Source organism: Plutella xylostella, chromosome 15 (assembly GCF_932276165.1).
Source record: "Plutella xylostella chromosome 15, ilPluXylo3.1, whole genome shotgun sequence".
In the NCBI taxonomy this organism is placed as follows: Eukaryota; Metazoa; Arthropoda; class Insecta; order Lepidoptera; family Plutellidae; genus Plutella; species Plutella xylostella.
In genome coordinates this window covers 3,286,508-3,302,541 of record NC_063995.1, presented here as the reverse complement: position 1 = coordinate 3,302,541, position 16,034 = coordinate 3,286,508, and the positions used below count along the sequence as shown (strand labels likewise).

At 36.7% G+C, this 16,034-nt stretch overlaps 1 protein-coding gene across 1 annotated transcript; it reads left to right on the top strand.

Moving 5' to 3' along the window:
* Positions 1–2,159: 2,159 nt before the first annotated feature.
* On the top strand, positions 2,160–2,810 carry LOC125489563. Its single transcript, XM_048625669.1, has one exon. It carries the CDS (start codon positions 2,160–2,162, stop codon positions 2,808–2,810), a length of 651 nt encoding a protein of 216 aa, XP_048481626.1.
* The last annotated feature ends 13,224 nt before the right edge of the window (positions 2,811–16,034 follow it).

Below are 16,034 nucleotides of genomic sequence, written 5' to 3'. Positions count from 1 at the left end.
GAGCGATCTGGAACGAACTGTCCCAAAAGACCGTGCACACTATCAGCCGCGGCTGAAAGCCGCGTCCGCTAATGTGTCGGCGCCTTTAGGGTGCTCGCACACGTACGATCGACTTTTTGTAGGACGGCGGTTACACTCTGGCCATGTCTATTATGTGTTCATATTTTGGGTCTTCGGCTGTGCCATTTCAAAACACAGTAAGCGCCAACTTAAAAAAAATCGGGTCTTTGATTTATACATTATTTTAGGCGGTTGCGCACAAAACTGCACTGTCAGAATATCAAAAAACCGCTCAGAAACGAAAATTAAAATTCTAAAAACCTAGTAACTCCACCCTGCGATATAAAAAATGCCACGAAAACCATTTTAAAACATAGTAAGTGAAAATGACTTACTGTGTTTTAAAATGGTCAATGGCTCATACTAGGTTTTGAAATGTTCAGCAAAGGTCAATTTTTGTCCGTTAATTTTAGTAAGTCGCAAATAGTATACATTATTACTAACACTTTTTTCGAAAAAAATATCAGGTATTTCAGAACCTGTATCTTTGAACCAATGAGACCTAGAGACTTGAATAAAAAGTAGAACATAAGGAAATTTTGTCTTCTTTATAAAAGCCATAGAAACCTTTCTCGTCAGAACCTTTTTACTAGCCCTATTTTGCATAAACCAAAAAAAACTCAAACATAGTAAACTAATTTTAGCTCAAAATTTAGGAAATATTGTCTAATTTAAGGGGGCCATAAATAATGTTCGTGTCAGACATGCCTTCTTAATATGGCGATTTAGTTCATTTCATCATCATCATCAGGTCCTGGGATCCCTAATCAGGGACATAGGGCTCGAAGTGTAGATTTCCACTTTGACCGGTCCTGTGCCACGCCTTCGACTTCGTGCCAGCTCATGCCGAGGGCGGCTGCCTCCTGCACGACAGTGCGACGCCACGTGGTTTTTGGCCGTCCCCTCTTTCGCTTGCCAGATGCAGCCCACTTTGTCAGGGCGATTTTGGGTGGATGGTCTTCGGATCTCCGCAGCGTATGGCCAATCCAGCTCCACTTCTTAAGCCGGATTTCCGAGTCAATTCTCCTCTGGTTGGTCAGTCTCCATAACTCCGTATTCGAGATGGTTCGCGGCCAGAATACCTTTAGTATCTGTCTAAGGCATTTGTTGACAAACACTTGTAGCCTTCTTGTTAGGTCATCTCTTACGAACCACGTTTCGCAACCATATAAGAGTACTGACTTGACGTTTGACTCGAAAATCCGAACTTTAGTGCGGTGAGCGATGACGGAGGAGTCCCAGACGGGCTTGAGCTGCGCAAAGGCTGACCGGGCCTTGTTGATGCGGGCGTCGATGTCGGCCTCGGTTCCGCCGTGTGGGTCCACGACGCTGCCGAGGTACGTGAATTTGTTCACTCTCTCCACGGCCTCCCCGTTTACATGCACGCAGACGCATCTCTTTAGTTTTGGAGCAGTTTATGCGTAGTCCATCCTTTTCTGCTTCTCTGGCGAGGTCGTCAATTTTGGACTGCAGGTGTTGGCGTTTAGTCGATAGCAGACAAAGATCGTCTGCAAAGTCGATGTCCTCTAATTGCTGTTCCTGTGTCCATGGCAGACCTCTCTGCGATTCGCATGTGGCTCTACGCATTACGTCATTTAGATAAAACAAAAAACAAACTGAAAAATATGCCGGTATTTCAGCTATTACTTATAGTGCGGTCGTGTAAAAGTGCTGCAAAATTTTATTTATATTATGTGAAGGATCCAAAACATATAAAAAACGAAAAAACATATAATAATATTCGGTTTTTAATAAATAAAGACGTAATTGCGTTTTTCTGTAAGACAAAAATATAATCATATTTTATTAACAAAACATAAGTTTACAATGCAATGTAATTCCACTAATCACTACTAAACACATTAATAAGAGATTGTTGGTCATTGAGATACTGGTACGAGAATCAAACCAACACGGTTAGATGGGGCGACGCACATTCTAGTGAATATAGACTAGAGTGTGGCGTTCGTCAGGGAGGGCTGACCTCTCCGGACCTCTTCAACATTTATGTGAACGACCTGATCGAGGAGCTGAGGAGCACCGGCATCGGATGCCACGTAGGTAACGTGTGTTTTAACAACCTGAGTTATGCAGATGACATGGTGCTGCTCAGTCCCTCGATTGGCGGATTACGAAAGCTGTTGTACATCTGTGAGAACTTTGCACATAGGAACGGCATGATGTACAATGTAAAGAAATGCGAAATGATGGTGTTCCGGTTTAGGGGAGGTCCGGAGAGGGTACCCCCGGTTTATATGTACGGCTCAGCAATTCGGGTTGTCAAGCAGTTCAAGTACCTGGGGCACATCCTAACGGAGAGTCTCAGTGACGACGCGGACATGGAACGCGAGCGGCGCGCCCTGGCAGTTCGGTGCAACATGCTCGCGCGTAGGTTTAGTAAGTGCTCTAGGGATGTCAAGATTGTGCTCTTCAAGGCGTATTGTCAAAGTTTTTATACATGCCAACTGTGGACTAACTACACAAGAAGAGCATATAGCATCCTTAGAGTGCAGTATAACGATGCGTTGCGAATCCTGTTGAGGCTTCCGCGGTACTGCAGTGCGAAGGCCATGTTCGCCGACGCCAGGGTGCCCGACTTCTTCGCCGTGATGCGGCAGCGCGCCGCGGGGTGCTGGGACAGAGTGCGCAGCTCCAGTAACGAGCTCATTGCTGCTATAAACCAGGATATCTATGGAAATAGGTTTATGATACATTGGTCGTGCCTGCACCAGTCTGCCAATAAGAAGTAGAATAATGATATTTTTTACAATGTGTTTGACTATGTGCCCCTTTACAGCATTTTAATATTTTAATATTTTAGCAATATTTTAGCATTTTATTATTATATATAATTGTGTATTTTAACTATTCTATATTTGTAATTACTTTGACTTTATATGGGTTGTAATATTGCCTGAAATAAATGGTTATTATTATTATTATTAATAACTTACCTGTAAGACAAAAAAACAACATTTAAAGCCTCTATTTAAGGTATTGATATTATTTTACAGGAAATAAGCTCTTTAGACTTTATTTACAAAATCAAAAACATAACCTCTTAAATTTTCTTAAACACATTGACAACTGACATGAGTGCCAGTCACAAGAGAATTAGAATAAGAATTAAGAAAAGCAATATCAATAAGGTAGTGGTTTTCTTTACATCTCCCTCCCACAGAGAGAACAATTGAATTCGATTGTTCGATTAGCCGCAGGACACTGCTGGAGATAGCTTGGTAATATGATAGAGATTCGATTCTGCCTTCCTATGTCCGGCATCAACTTCATAGATAGAACTAGAAATCTTCTTTACGATTTTGTATGGTCCAATCCTCAATTCATCTAGTTTCTTCCTATTCAATCTGTTACCATTTTCGACATATACTCTGTCTCCGACTTCGAATTTATACTCTTTTCTTCCTGAATCGTATACCTTCTTATTGTAGTCGTGTGATTTTATTGTATTTTGAAGTGCTTATTTTCTATCTCTGTTCAAATCTTCTTTTGTATATCTTGGTTTTAATTCAAGTGGCACAATATCTACGTTCTCTCCTTCCAAAAGGTATTTTGGAGTAAACTTTGTGACTGTATGTTCTGTTTCGTTATATTTTGCTACACATTGTTGTGCAACAGTTGTCCAGGCAGTTTTCTTATCAGTTTCGTTTATTTTGCATCTTATCTTGTTTACTAAAGTTTGATTTAATCTTTCATTAAGCCCATTTGAAAATGGTGCGTCTACAGCCGTGAATACTAATGTTATATTATTATTTTTCAAAAAGTCTTTGAATTCTTTCGAATTTATGCCAGGATATTGGTCTGTCAGTAGGTACTATATCAATATCATAACTTTGTGTAACATTTTTTATAAGCTTAATAAAATCACTCGAGTTTTGATTTTTCGACGTCAATATGTAAGCATATCTTGTAAAATGATCTACCAGAAGATGTAAGTATTTCTTAGTAGACCGCGATCCCCCAAAACCTCCAATGGTATCAATTGATATAATCTGAAATGGGCGTGTAGCCGGACCTAAATGTGACATCAAACCAAATTTTGATCGTCTTCTGGATTTGTTCTTTATACAAATGTCACATTCATCACAAATTTTCTTAATATTGGCTATTATATTTGTTGCTGTGTAGAAAGGTATTATTTTATTTATCATCTGGCTTCTTCCGATATGACAGTAATTATGGTGAACATTTCTTATTAGTTCTTTGCTAAATGCCTCTGACAGTATTATTTTATTTCTTTTTTTATTACATTTGTAGTAAATTTCATCCTCCTTAATTACAAGATTCGATTTTTCATTTTGTAGGTCAGGGTTATTATGTTGATCTTTTTTTATATCTTCCAAGGTAATGAGATTAACAACTTTTAAAAAATCTTCATTATTATCACACGAACTCAGGACTGGATTTCTGCTTAAGCAATCCGCTTCCTGATTTGATTGTCCTGGGTTATATATTATTTTGAAATTATATTGCGATAAATAATAGGTCATATCACCCAGTTCTTCATCAGTTCTAGCCTTGATGTTCAGATTTTCCAAAGGTTTATGATCTGAATATACTACAAATTCTTTTCCCATAAGCCAGTGCTGCCAATATTTTACCGCTTCCTTTATTGCCAGACATTCTAAATATATTGCCTTTTTTTTCTTTTGAGTTTCTGTCAATTTTTTCGAGAAATATGCTACAGGTTTGTTATCCCCGTTTTCATCTTCTTGTTTTAAGACAGCTCCTATGCCTTTAATACTAGCGTCTGTATAAATCTTGATAGGTTGTTCATGATCAAATATTTTTAGTATTGGTTTCGAACATAACAATTCTTTTATTTTATCAAATGATTTCTGGCATTCTGTTGACCATATGAATTTTACATCTTTCCGTAGCAAATTGTGTAATGGATTCAGGATAATGGCACTATGTGGTACAAATTTATGGTAAAAATTTACTTTCCCAAGAAACTGGCGTATATTTTTTCTTGTTTCTGGTACTGGAAAGTTTTTGACAGCTGTTAAATTATCTTTCAGAGGTCTAACCGAATTATGTTCTATTATGTGCCCCAGGTATTTTGCATAACTACTGGCAAAATTGCATTTTGAAAATTTCAGTCTGAATCCTTCCTCTAATATGGCATCAAGTAGTCTTGATATATGTAATATGTGTTCCTCAAAAGTTTTTGAATATATTAATATATCGTCAATGAAATTAACTGCAAAATCTGAGAGTTTGTATTTTCTTATTATGTTCGACAATATTCTTTGAAAAATGGCTGGAGACGTTTTTAAACCAAAAGGGAGGCAAGTCCATTGGAAATGGCCTTCTTGTGTGACAAATGCAGTTTTATATCTATCTTGAATCTTCAATGGAATTGACCAGAATGCTGAATTTATATCAAACGTGGAGAAAAAATTACAGTTTACAGTCTTCACCATTAAATCCTCAATCAATGGAAATGGCTGTGATTGAGGGACAACGATTTTGTTTAATTCTCTGAAATCTATGCATAGCCTTGTTTTCTTATCGTCTTCTTTCTTATATGCAAGGGTAACTGGAGCAGCAAATGGGCTGTATGATTCCTCAATCAAATCCTTCTCTAGTAGTTTTGATATTTGATGTTCGATTTCTTTTCTATCATCAGCTGTGCATCTGTACGGACGTTTGTAACAATATTTATCTACCATCAAATCTATATGAGCTTCATAATTTTGTACAGTACCGATGTCATATTTATCTTTAGCAAAGACTGGTTTGTATTTCTCTATTAGTTTATCAATTTCTGTTTGTTGATATATATCTAAATGGTTCACTTCCATTTCAAATTTATCAGTGTCTATATGTTCGTTAAAGTTAACTTCCCATTGGTCTGTATAATCAGTTTTTTTATCCAGTACTTCTGTGTATAAAGGAACATCTTCTTTATTTTTGTCACCTAGTGCATCAGGAATTTTGACATTTGTTACATTTTCTTTGTCCTTTTTGTTATTTTCTTCCTTTAAGGAACTTTTTTCTTCTGGATTGAAGCACTGTATAATATTTAGGTCTTCATTTTGCATTAATTTGAATTCTTTTATGCAATCCAAACCGATTAGAAAATCGTAATGAAAATTTTCATTTTCTATTACAAAAATATTCATACTTCTTTCCATATTCAATATTTTTATTTTTAGCGTGACCATACCTTTTGTTTTTTTCTCACCATTAATAGTTTTTAAGTTTGCTGTTTGTATACCTATATCTTCCCTCTCTTGTATCCTCAGCAATTTTGCATTTATTAAGGACACATTTGAACCAGAGTCATAAATTCCGGAAACTTGTAATGTGTCGTTTAATAGTAATGTTACTTTTATTAATGGCGGTACTATTAGTTTTTTGGATTTTCGTTGTTAAGCTCGATTTCTAGTTCGGAGTTATTCACACTTTTCACAATATCTTTATGGTTTTTTTCCTTAAACCAACAATTTTCCTCCGGGTGAAAACGTTTTCCTTTTTTCTCAGAAATACAGATTGTGCACGGCTTCTTTTCTTCGTTTTTCTTTGTTTTTGTGGCAGAGTAGGTATATGATTTTTTATCATATTTATTCTTTACAACCAGATGTTCTAGTTTTCCTAACTCATTGTACAGATCTTCCGTTTCTTGTAAATTTTCTCGGTCAATTTTATCAGTCAGATAATTAGGCAAGCCTGCTGCTATAAGGTCTATGAGAGTTCCAGTATCAATCGACTTCCTCACTTCTAGTAGTATTTTTTCCTTTTTTAATGCATAATCAAGCAGTGATCCCATTTGATACTTAAAAGAGAGCGCATATCTGATGGGCGACCAGCCTTTGTTTCCGAATGTATCACAGAAATTTTTCTCCCATTTGTTCCACTCTGATTCGACTGTAAATTTTATAAGCGAACAGCTGTACCAATCTATACCAGCGTATTCCAAAAAGTTTTTTAAAATTTCAATCTTCTTATGGTCTTCTTTAATATGGAAGCGTTCACATTCCTTGTTGAAACTTTTAATCCATTGGTGAGCATTCCGCCCATTGAATTTCTCAATCATAAAATCTTTTGAGATTTTACCCAAATTTTGAGTCTCCGGATTTGTTTGTTTTTCTTCGAGCAATTTTTCTAAAAGTTTTTCCAATGTTCGATTTGAACTACTAGATAATGATTTATCCTCTTGTATGTTTTCTATCATTTCCTCTAGGTAGAAATCATTAAACTGCAAGTTTTCTCCTTCATCTAAATATATCTTAGATATTTCATCTGTCAAGGTTATCCATATTTTTCTTGTCTGGTGCCGTGTATTCAATGTTTTTCTTACTTTGGCATAGTTTGAGGTTTTTGTGATAAGCTGATGTAAACTTGCAGGCTGACATTCATCCGGTATACTGAAAACTTGTCCAGTAGGTGTACCTATTGAGGTTATGCAAATAATATTGGATTTTCCATCCGCTGCAGATTTCACAGCAAAATCAAACCTCAACTTCTCCATACTTATTTAAATATGTGCAGAAAATGTTGTTTTATAATAATATTCGGTTTTTAATAAATAAAGACGTAATTGCGTTTTTCTGTAAGACAAAAATATAATCATATTTTATTAACAAAACATAAGTTTACAATGCAATGTAATTCCACTAATCACTACTAAACACATTAATAACTTACCTGTAAGACAAAAAAACAACATTTAAAGCCTCTATTTAAGGTATTGATATTATTTTACAGGAAATAAGCTCTTTAGACTTTATTTACAAAATCAAAAACATAACCTCTTAAATTTTCTTAAACACATTGACAACTGACATGAGTGCCAGTCACAAGAGAATTAGAATAAGAATTAAGAAAAGCAATATCAATAAGGTAGTGGTTTTCTTTACAAACATATAAATTATTACGTTATTATTGCAATTTCAATATACTTAACTTGTCTTAAATTACACAATAATGGCTCTTACTAGGTTATAAAATGGTCAGTGAGGGCGATTTTAGGGTGAGAAAACCATTTTAAACCTAGTTAGTGTTTTCTTTTGTGCATTACAGCAACAATATTAGTCATATTTAAATGAAATAGTATTGTATGTAAAGCCTAGGTTCTGCCGCTTCTTTTAAGCTTACATTCGTTGAGATATGTATCATAGTTTTACCAGGGCATTGAAATGAAGGGACAAAAACGTTTTTTGGCTCTCCTGAAAATTGTGCCTCTTGGCTGTTACTGTGTTTTGAAATGGCACAGCCGTCTTGTCTCCAAGTTTAGGTTTGTGGTATTACGTTCCTTGGGATTGGCCTCGTGCCTCAATATTTATGATCCACTTATGAACATAGCTTGATATTTAAGCTAAAAAGTAAGCTAAGTTACACTTTATTCTACAAGCACAAAAAAATACAAGTTCATAACTTACAGTCGTCGAAATATAAGAAGCCCGTTTGGACAGCTCCAAAATGTATGGGATGACAGCTTTTTTCTTTCGGCCGTTGAATGATACGTCAGAATTTGTGTCTTTTTATGTATTTCATCAAGTAAACCAAGAGTAAATAGCAAATTTGTGTAGCTGTCCAAACGGGCCTATTATATTTCAACGACTGTAATTTAAAAAATTACAATCAGTGCCTCGAGTGCGAGTTTTTTCACCTCCGCTCCGCGCCATACAAATCTAGGTTTACGATTTCACTTCTCGATAGGTGAAAAAACTCGCATTCGAGGCCCAGGAACAAGGCTTTGACAAATGGGATACGGCAACTAGCGGTAAGTAGCTGTACTTGCTCGGCGCCATACAAATTTACGTTTTCGATTTCACTTCTCGATAGACTGGGCGAAAGTTGTATGAGTGGCTTTTACAGGTAGGTACTTTGTAGACTCGTCTTGCCAGCACTGAAGGGAGAATAGATGAGGAGGTAAGGTTTTTGTGAGTAAGAACACTAGCCATTTCAATAAAGAGCTGACGGACAGTGGGGACTTCTAGCTCTTCATAAATATTACGAGTTGGGAATCGTCGTTTTTTCCGCTATATAACTTTTAAAACAGACCTTTGCGCTCTTTCTAATTCAATCAAAACCGATTTGGCAGCACCTCCCCAAACAGGAAGGCAGTAGCAGAGGAGGTTTTGACAAATTGCGGCTTAAAAAAGTGAAGTTTTTTTTTAACCATGAGCCGAGCCTAGACATTCCCTGTTCAGCTTTCTTGTGAACTTCCATCCAAGAATTATCACTGAAAATCATGGCCGTGTCATCTGCATAACAAAATAACTCTGCATTTTTCATTTCTGAGGAGGTTATATCATTGATATAGGTATATCAGGAAAAGGCTAGGGCTAAGAATGCTGCCCTGGAGTACTCCGTATCGAACATATCTTGCAAAACTAACGTTATTGCCGATTTTTATGCGTTGAGATCTGTTCGAGAGATAAGTTTGAAACCATTCCAGAGCTATGCCTCTTATTCCCAGCAATTCCATCTTCCTTAACAGTATTATTTTTACTGAAACCGTATCGAATGCTTTGGCCAGGTCCAGAAACACTCCAATACATGCTTTACCAGAATCCAATGCGTTTACAATGCAATTGGAAAGACTTCCTACTGCATCTACCGGCCTGACGAAATCCAAATTGATTGGGATTTAGCAATTGCTTTGATTCCAGGTATTGCATAAGGCGCATATTCATGACCCTTTCAAGTAGTTTTGAGAGAGAGGTTAGCAAAGAAATTGGTCTTTAGTTAGCTGGATCTAATTTGTTTCCGCTCTTGTAGATAGGGCATAGAGCTGCATTCTTCCAACACTCTGAAAATGCACCGGTTTCAATACTTAAATTTATAATTTGGGTTAAAGGAAGAATAATATGTTTTTTAATATGTTTTATAAGGCGGTTACTAATGTGATCTAAACCTGGTGCACTTTGCTCTTTCAGTTCTTGGATTAAAGTACTGACTTCGCTCACATCCGTTGGGGTAATAAAGAAAGAATTGGCTACCGTACCATCTCCAGGAACACTTTTTGCTAGGGAATCTTCGGTTTCTTTTAAATCACCTAGAATTTTTTGTGCTAGTTTGTCGCCTATAGTTGAGAAGTATTCGTTGCATTTGTCTAGGGAGTACTTCGTGTTGGCGTAAATTTTTGTTATAATGCGGCAAGTTACTTGGCGACCCTCCTTGCGGGGTGAAAGAAGTGGCGGGGGCGAGGTAGCACGACATGCTACACACGTAGAAAAGTGTGCCCGGATTAATCTCGCGATAGCTTGTAACTATTTCTGACGTAAGTAAAATTTTATTCTATGACTGTTCCCGTAAATGTCATATTTAGATTAAAATTTATAGTTTGACAGCATTAAAATTTGGATGTTTACCTTCAGAATATCTACCAATTTGGATTTATTTATGTAAAAGTGTTTTATTTTATAAATCAATTTCCATGTCACTTTCATGTTCACTCTCTGTTTGAACTTGTTCATCGTCGTCGTCATCCTCATCTTCATCATCGTTTTCATTAACTTCAATTATAAATCTAAGACAAAAACCAATTTATGTTTAATTTACAATAAATTATAAATAAACAATAACATACCTGTCCAATACATCGTCAAATACTCTATCAGATTTATAATATTCGTCTTAATTTTTTATGACATGTTCGTCACAATTTCTCCACTTTTTAGGCGAATAATTAGAGAAAAGCAACTCTAAGTCTTTTATCTCTTTATCTAAGTTAGAGTCAATCGACGTTCTTGCGAGCTCGCCTTTCACGTACCGCCACACAAGTTCAATAGGATTTAATTCCGGGTTGTATGGGGGTAGGCGAAGCACGATATGACCATTTTCTTTCAAAATTTCATCAATTTTGTAATTTTTCTCTGTGTTTTGCTCATTAATTACTTTCATTAAATCACATAAATTTTGATTGCTTTCCTAGTTACAAGAACTGACAACTGACGCACTGTCATATGGACTCTTCGTCTTTGTTGTTTACTTTTTCGTATCTGACTGCGCAGTACCAACCTTTAGCCGCGTAGCATGACTGATCCGGTACGCTGTTCTACAAGAAGCCCCTATATTGAGACATTATACGATTTGTTGTTTTTAACGTTATTTTGTTGACGAATTATAGATACCTAATAATAATATAATGATAATATTAAAAAGGCCTCAACACTCATCCTAAGACTAATGGTCTCAGGATCAATGATCTCATGTGGGTCGCACTCAAATTATGACAGACTATATAAGACATGTGGCCGCCTCGGCTGCGCGGCCGAGACTGTCGTAACAATGACATGCAGTGCACGCGTTGCCCTTCCCCGCTACCCTCCCGCTACCCGCTGTCGTCTTGGGTACCTCGTCCCCTCCGCGTCTTTCACCCCGCAAGGAGGGTCGCCAAGCAACTTGCCAATCTATAGTACTCGTACTGTAGCCGTGTTGCTACCCTTCAGAGTGACAAATGTCTTTTATAGTCTGCCATAGTTTTTTAGGGTTTCTTTTATTTAATTCAAGTTGGATTCGTTCGTGTTCTCGCTTCAGTTTATCTAGGAGATGCTTGTAGAAGTTTCTATAGCGTTTGTAAGTGATCTGTATTACCTATAGCGTCGTTTGGCCTAGCTCTTGCTTTTGAATGAAGGGCATCTCTATTTTTAGTGCACCGAATTAGGCCGGGGGTCATCCATGGCTTCAGGTTAAATTTTCGACGACTAATCTTTATTTGTTCCGTATTTTGTTCAACAATGTTATTACGTTTGGACGTGAAGAGCTGTGCAGCTAACGATGCATCTGTTTCGCTGAGGACCATCGACCAATCGGTGTCCGCTAAGTCATGAGCAATCGAGTCAAAGTTTAATTTAGTGACTAGCTGTGATTTGCGCTCAGGATTAAGTATTGAATCCGTTAGTCCTATCATCACGAGAGCATGGTCAGTGATTGCTGATTCACAGACAACGCCTATGGGGTTAAAGCGGTGTCTTGCAAATATATGGTCGAGACATGTTAGTAATCGGGTTGGTTTAGAAATTACAGGAACTAGATCGTGTTCTGCGTTCAGGCAGAGGTAATCTGAGGCAGAGTCATCGATAGATCCAGGTTATATATCAATATTAATGTCACCCGCTATTATAATACAACTTTTATCTTTGCAGGTGCAGCAATGCACCTCTGCCTACCCCGCAAGGGAGTACATTAGTACAAGGCGTGAGTGCGTGTGTGTGTGTGTGTGTGTGTTTTATCTTTAGTATTACAGATGGATTGATCAAGGTCAGTCAAGAATTGATTTATATTTTTTAAATGAGGAAGAACGATATATGCCGAATAGAGTGAAGTTACCAGGTACTTCTACCACCGCGCAATTTGCTTCTTTAAAGGGTAATTCGCACATTGAGGCACTCCAAGAAGATTTAACCAGATTTAACGTAGACTACGACGCCTCCTGCTTTGTTAATGTAATTGTTAGTGTGATATGACTCGTATCCTTCGATTTCACCTACTATAGAGCCATCACTTAGCCAGCATTCGGTAAGGACTATCACGTCAAATTCAATGTTTAAACGTTGGAATGATATTAAAAAATTGTCGAAGTTGCACTCAATGCTTCTTATATTAAATGTTAGCACTCTCAAATTGAAATTATTAGTAAGAATGCTTTTGCATTGTTCAAGAGATTGGATAGAATGACAGTCAAATACCAATGTTTATTCTAATTCTTCAGCTAACTTAAGTGATTCCATTATTTTCTGGGGAAAGACTCGTATAAATATTATTATCACAAATGCAATATAAGGCGCACTGAGATTTTGAGTTAAATTCGTTATAGCCGTATAAGTTGTGAAATTCTTTAGAGTTGGTTAGAAGGCAATATAGATTTGAATGTGTACACTGCAGGGGTTGAGATGTGATAAGAATAAACATATAATGATGATAAATACATAAATTATAATTTAGATAATAGAGGTACAACAAAAAAATTGTTTCATGCAATGTGGTGTAAATGAATTTAGATTAAAGGGAGGGTGTCATTGGGGGGGATGGTAGGAGTTGTAGCAAGGCCAACATGCTGATCCAAGTCCATAGCTGATCTAATCGCAATTGTAGCCTTGTTTTCCTCTTTTCTGACATATATTCTGCCATCCTTAATCCAGCAGAACCGGAATTTGTATTGGCGGGAACGTAGCCGGGTTTCACGAAATAAACGACGGTTATTCGTTGTAAGACGTTCATTCACATTAATTTTCTTCGTCGTTCCCGGTACAATATCACTGGATGATATATTTCTTCGCATTTTTGCCGCGTTTATGAGTTCATCCCGTTTATTTTTCCTTAATAATCGAATGACAAGAGGGCGTGCAGGCTTCTCTGCTTTATCAGTAGATATACGCCTTTACTGCAACACCCTGTATACATAATTATCACTTAGTCATCAAACGCCTAAAAGACTAGGTACAATAAAATATAAATATATTTTCCATTCGACGCACTGCTTTGAGTTAAAAACTTTCAGCACAGAGCGGCAGCGTTAGTTGGAAGCCACATGCAGTAAGTCGATACGTTGTGTGATGCGGCTTACATAAGGGGACCTATTATATGATCGCTTTCATTTATGAAAAGAGAAGATGTAGGTGTAGGTAGTCGTTCTAAAATTAATAAGTACATATACAGGGTGATTGGTAAGTCAATGTATTCCTTTAAATGGGTTTTAGAGGAAGGCATTTATTTGCAGTCGATAAAACCCTATAATGCCTTATCCGCATAAAACAACGCGAACTAAGGTGTTTCAATGCCTTATCTGTAATTCAACCAATTTTGAGATATTAGAAAATTAAGAATAATAAAATGCGCATTCTTAGTCTCAATTTAGACACAGTGCCTCACCTTTGAAACTTTTTTTTGCGAAAGGTAAAAACAGAACATTTCTTACTTTACTGGATACAAAGGCAAACTTATTCTTATGCTATTGTAGTAGTGGAACTAGCAATGCATTTCAGGAATAGTCCCCTCTAAATGCGGGAGCGACTGTGCCGCGCCGCAGCCGTGACGGCGGGCCGGGCGGGTTACTCTATGCTGACGAAAAACAAACGAACGGGAGTTTAATTCAACGAGATTGTGTCGTGGATCGGCTCCGAGCAGCTTTTCGTCATAGAGTGACCCCCTCGGGCCAAGTCGCGCCAGTCACGCGTCGCGTCGCTGCCGAGCGGCCGTCTCTAACCCTGCTCAATATCACCCACCATCACGCTCAAATTAACACATTAAACAAACAAACAAAACAAAAAACACGGTACAGTCGTCACTTGTATAAAAAAAATTAGTTATTTAAAAATATTGCTCTAACTCATTATTATTTTTTACGAAAACAAACTCTTTCATTATTTTCACCTGCTGTTCGATTGAAAAAGTTTTGAATATTTCATGAAGCGCGAAACGGTCGTACGAAATAAGTTTGTAAGGACGAGAACTAAAGCAGTGTTTTGTTTGTTCTTAGTCTGGTGTATTACGTAAACATTAAATACACTATTTAATTGAAGAAAAAAACGACTGATTGTTTTGTGAAACTAATCAATTAATCATACCTATCAGCGATAAGGTTCGTAAGCAACCTAAGGCTATAATAGCTTCTGCTTTTACTATAATAATCAAAGCTATTCGTAAATAACTGAAAGTAAAGTATATGTTGGAAAAGTTACTATTTGTGCTACTGTTACTGTAGGTACTTTGTTTTTTTTTGTAAATGAGTAGAAGCATATAGTCTACTTGTATTATGTATACTGAAGGTTATCCTGAATGCGTCAGGACCGTCGGGTGAAAGCCATAAACTGTTTACGAGACCAAGAGAATCCTGTCTGTACTTTTATGTATGATCAGTACCTACACAGTTTATACGAGGTAGGTATACCTACATAATATATACGTTTAAATTGTATTGTACACATACGTTTTTATACTCAAACAAAAGTGTTCTCCCGCAGATAAATAAAATATTTATTACATATGATGCTGTATTATAAAATAACTTTTAAAATAAAACATAACAACTTGTTAAACTAACGAAAATAAAGAAAGTAAACTATTTATTTTAGTTGTATAATACTATACTATTTGTTAATATAATACTGTGATAATACTTCAATTAAAGACACACAAAGCTTGTTTACCTTGGCCAGTCTAATAAAATGCAGCAAGTATAAAATACATATCAGCTATACCAAATGTTTTTAAATACAAAATATTATTATGCAATAATAGAAATGCTACGAATTTTGCTACGAAAAATCGTAGCGGCTACGAGCCTATCGTAGCCGCGTAGTCTCGTAGCCGCGTAGGCTCGTAGCGCGTAGCCTATTGCGAAGCGGCCAACTTTATTGTGGCCCCGCCAAAAAGCATTAGTAATGATTTTGTATAAATACTACAAAACAATAAAAGTCTACAACTTCTTATACAGCATATATTTATAAAGGTATAATTACTTACCTAAAATCATGACTTTTACTAACTACGTACTATCAGGCACCACTATCCCTGTTGTATAGAAATATTTTTGAAGCGTATCATCAAGCCCTTCCATTTGATACCTATATCCCCCATTATGATGGCATATTTTTTCATTTCCTATAAGTACGACTAGGACATCTACGGATAAATCCCCTCCCCTCACTCAGCTGTCAAGAAAGCATTTTTTTCTAAGGACGAAAAGAGCAACTTCCAACCCACTTTTCAGCAACTTCTAATCTACTTGCAGATTGTAAGTTAAGATATGAGTGCAAGTCTCAACTCCAATAAAGCACTTTATAATATTGTAAGTCTCCTAGCTTTTACTTATAAAAGCTTTGTGAAATAATTGACGCATTTTCGATAGATGCCTATTATAATTTTCAGTGCACGGCTAAAACGTTGTAAATGGTATGAATCTTAGATAAAGGTATGGAATATACAAAAAGTGAAAAATTAAGAAAATGCATAATATTTCAAAAAGTACTTATTAAAGGAGCGGTGGTGGCATAACAATT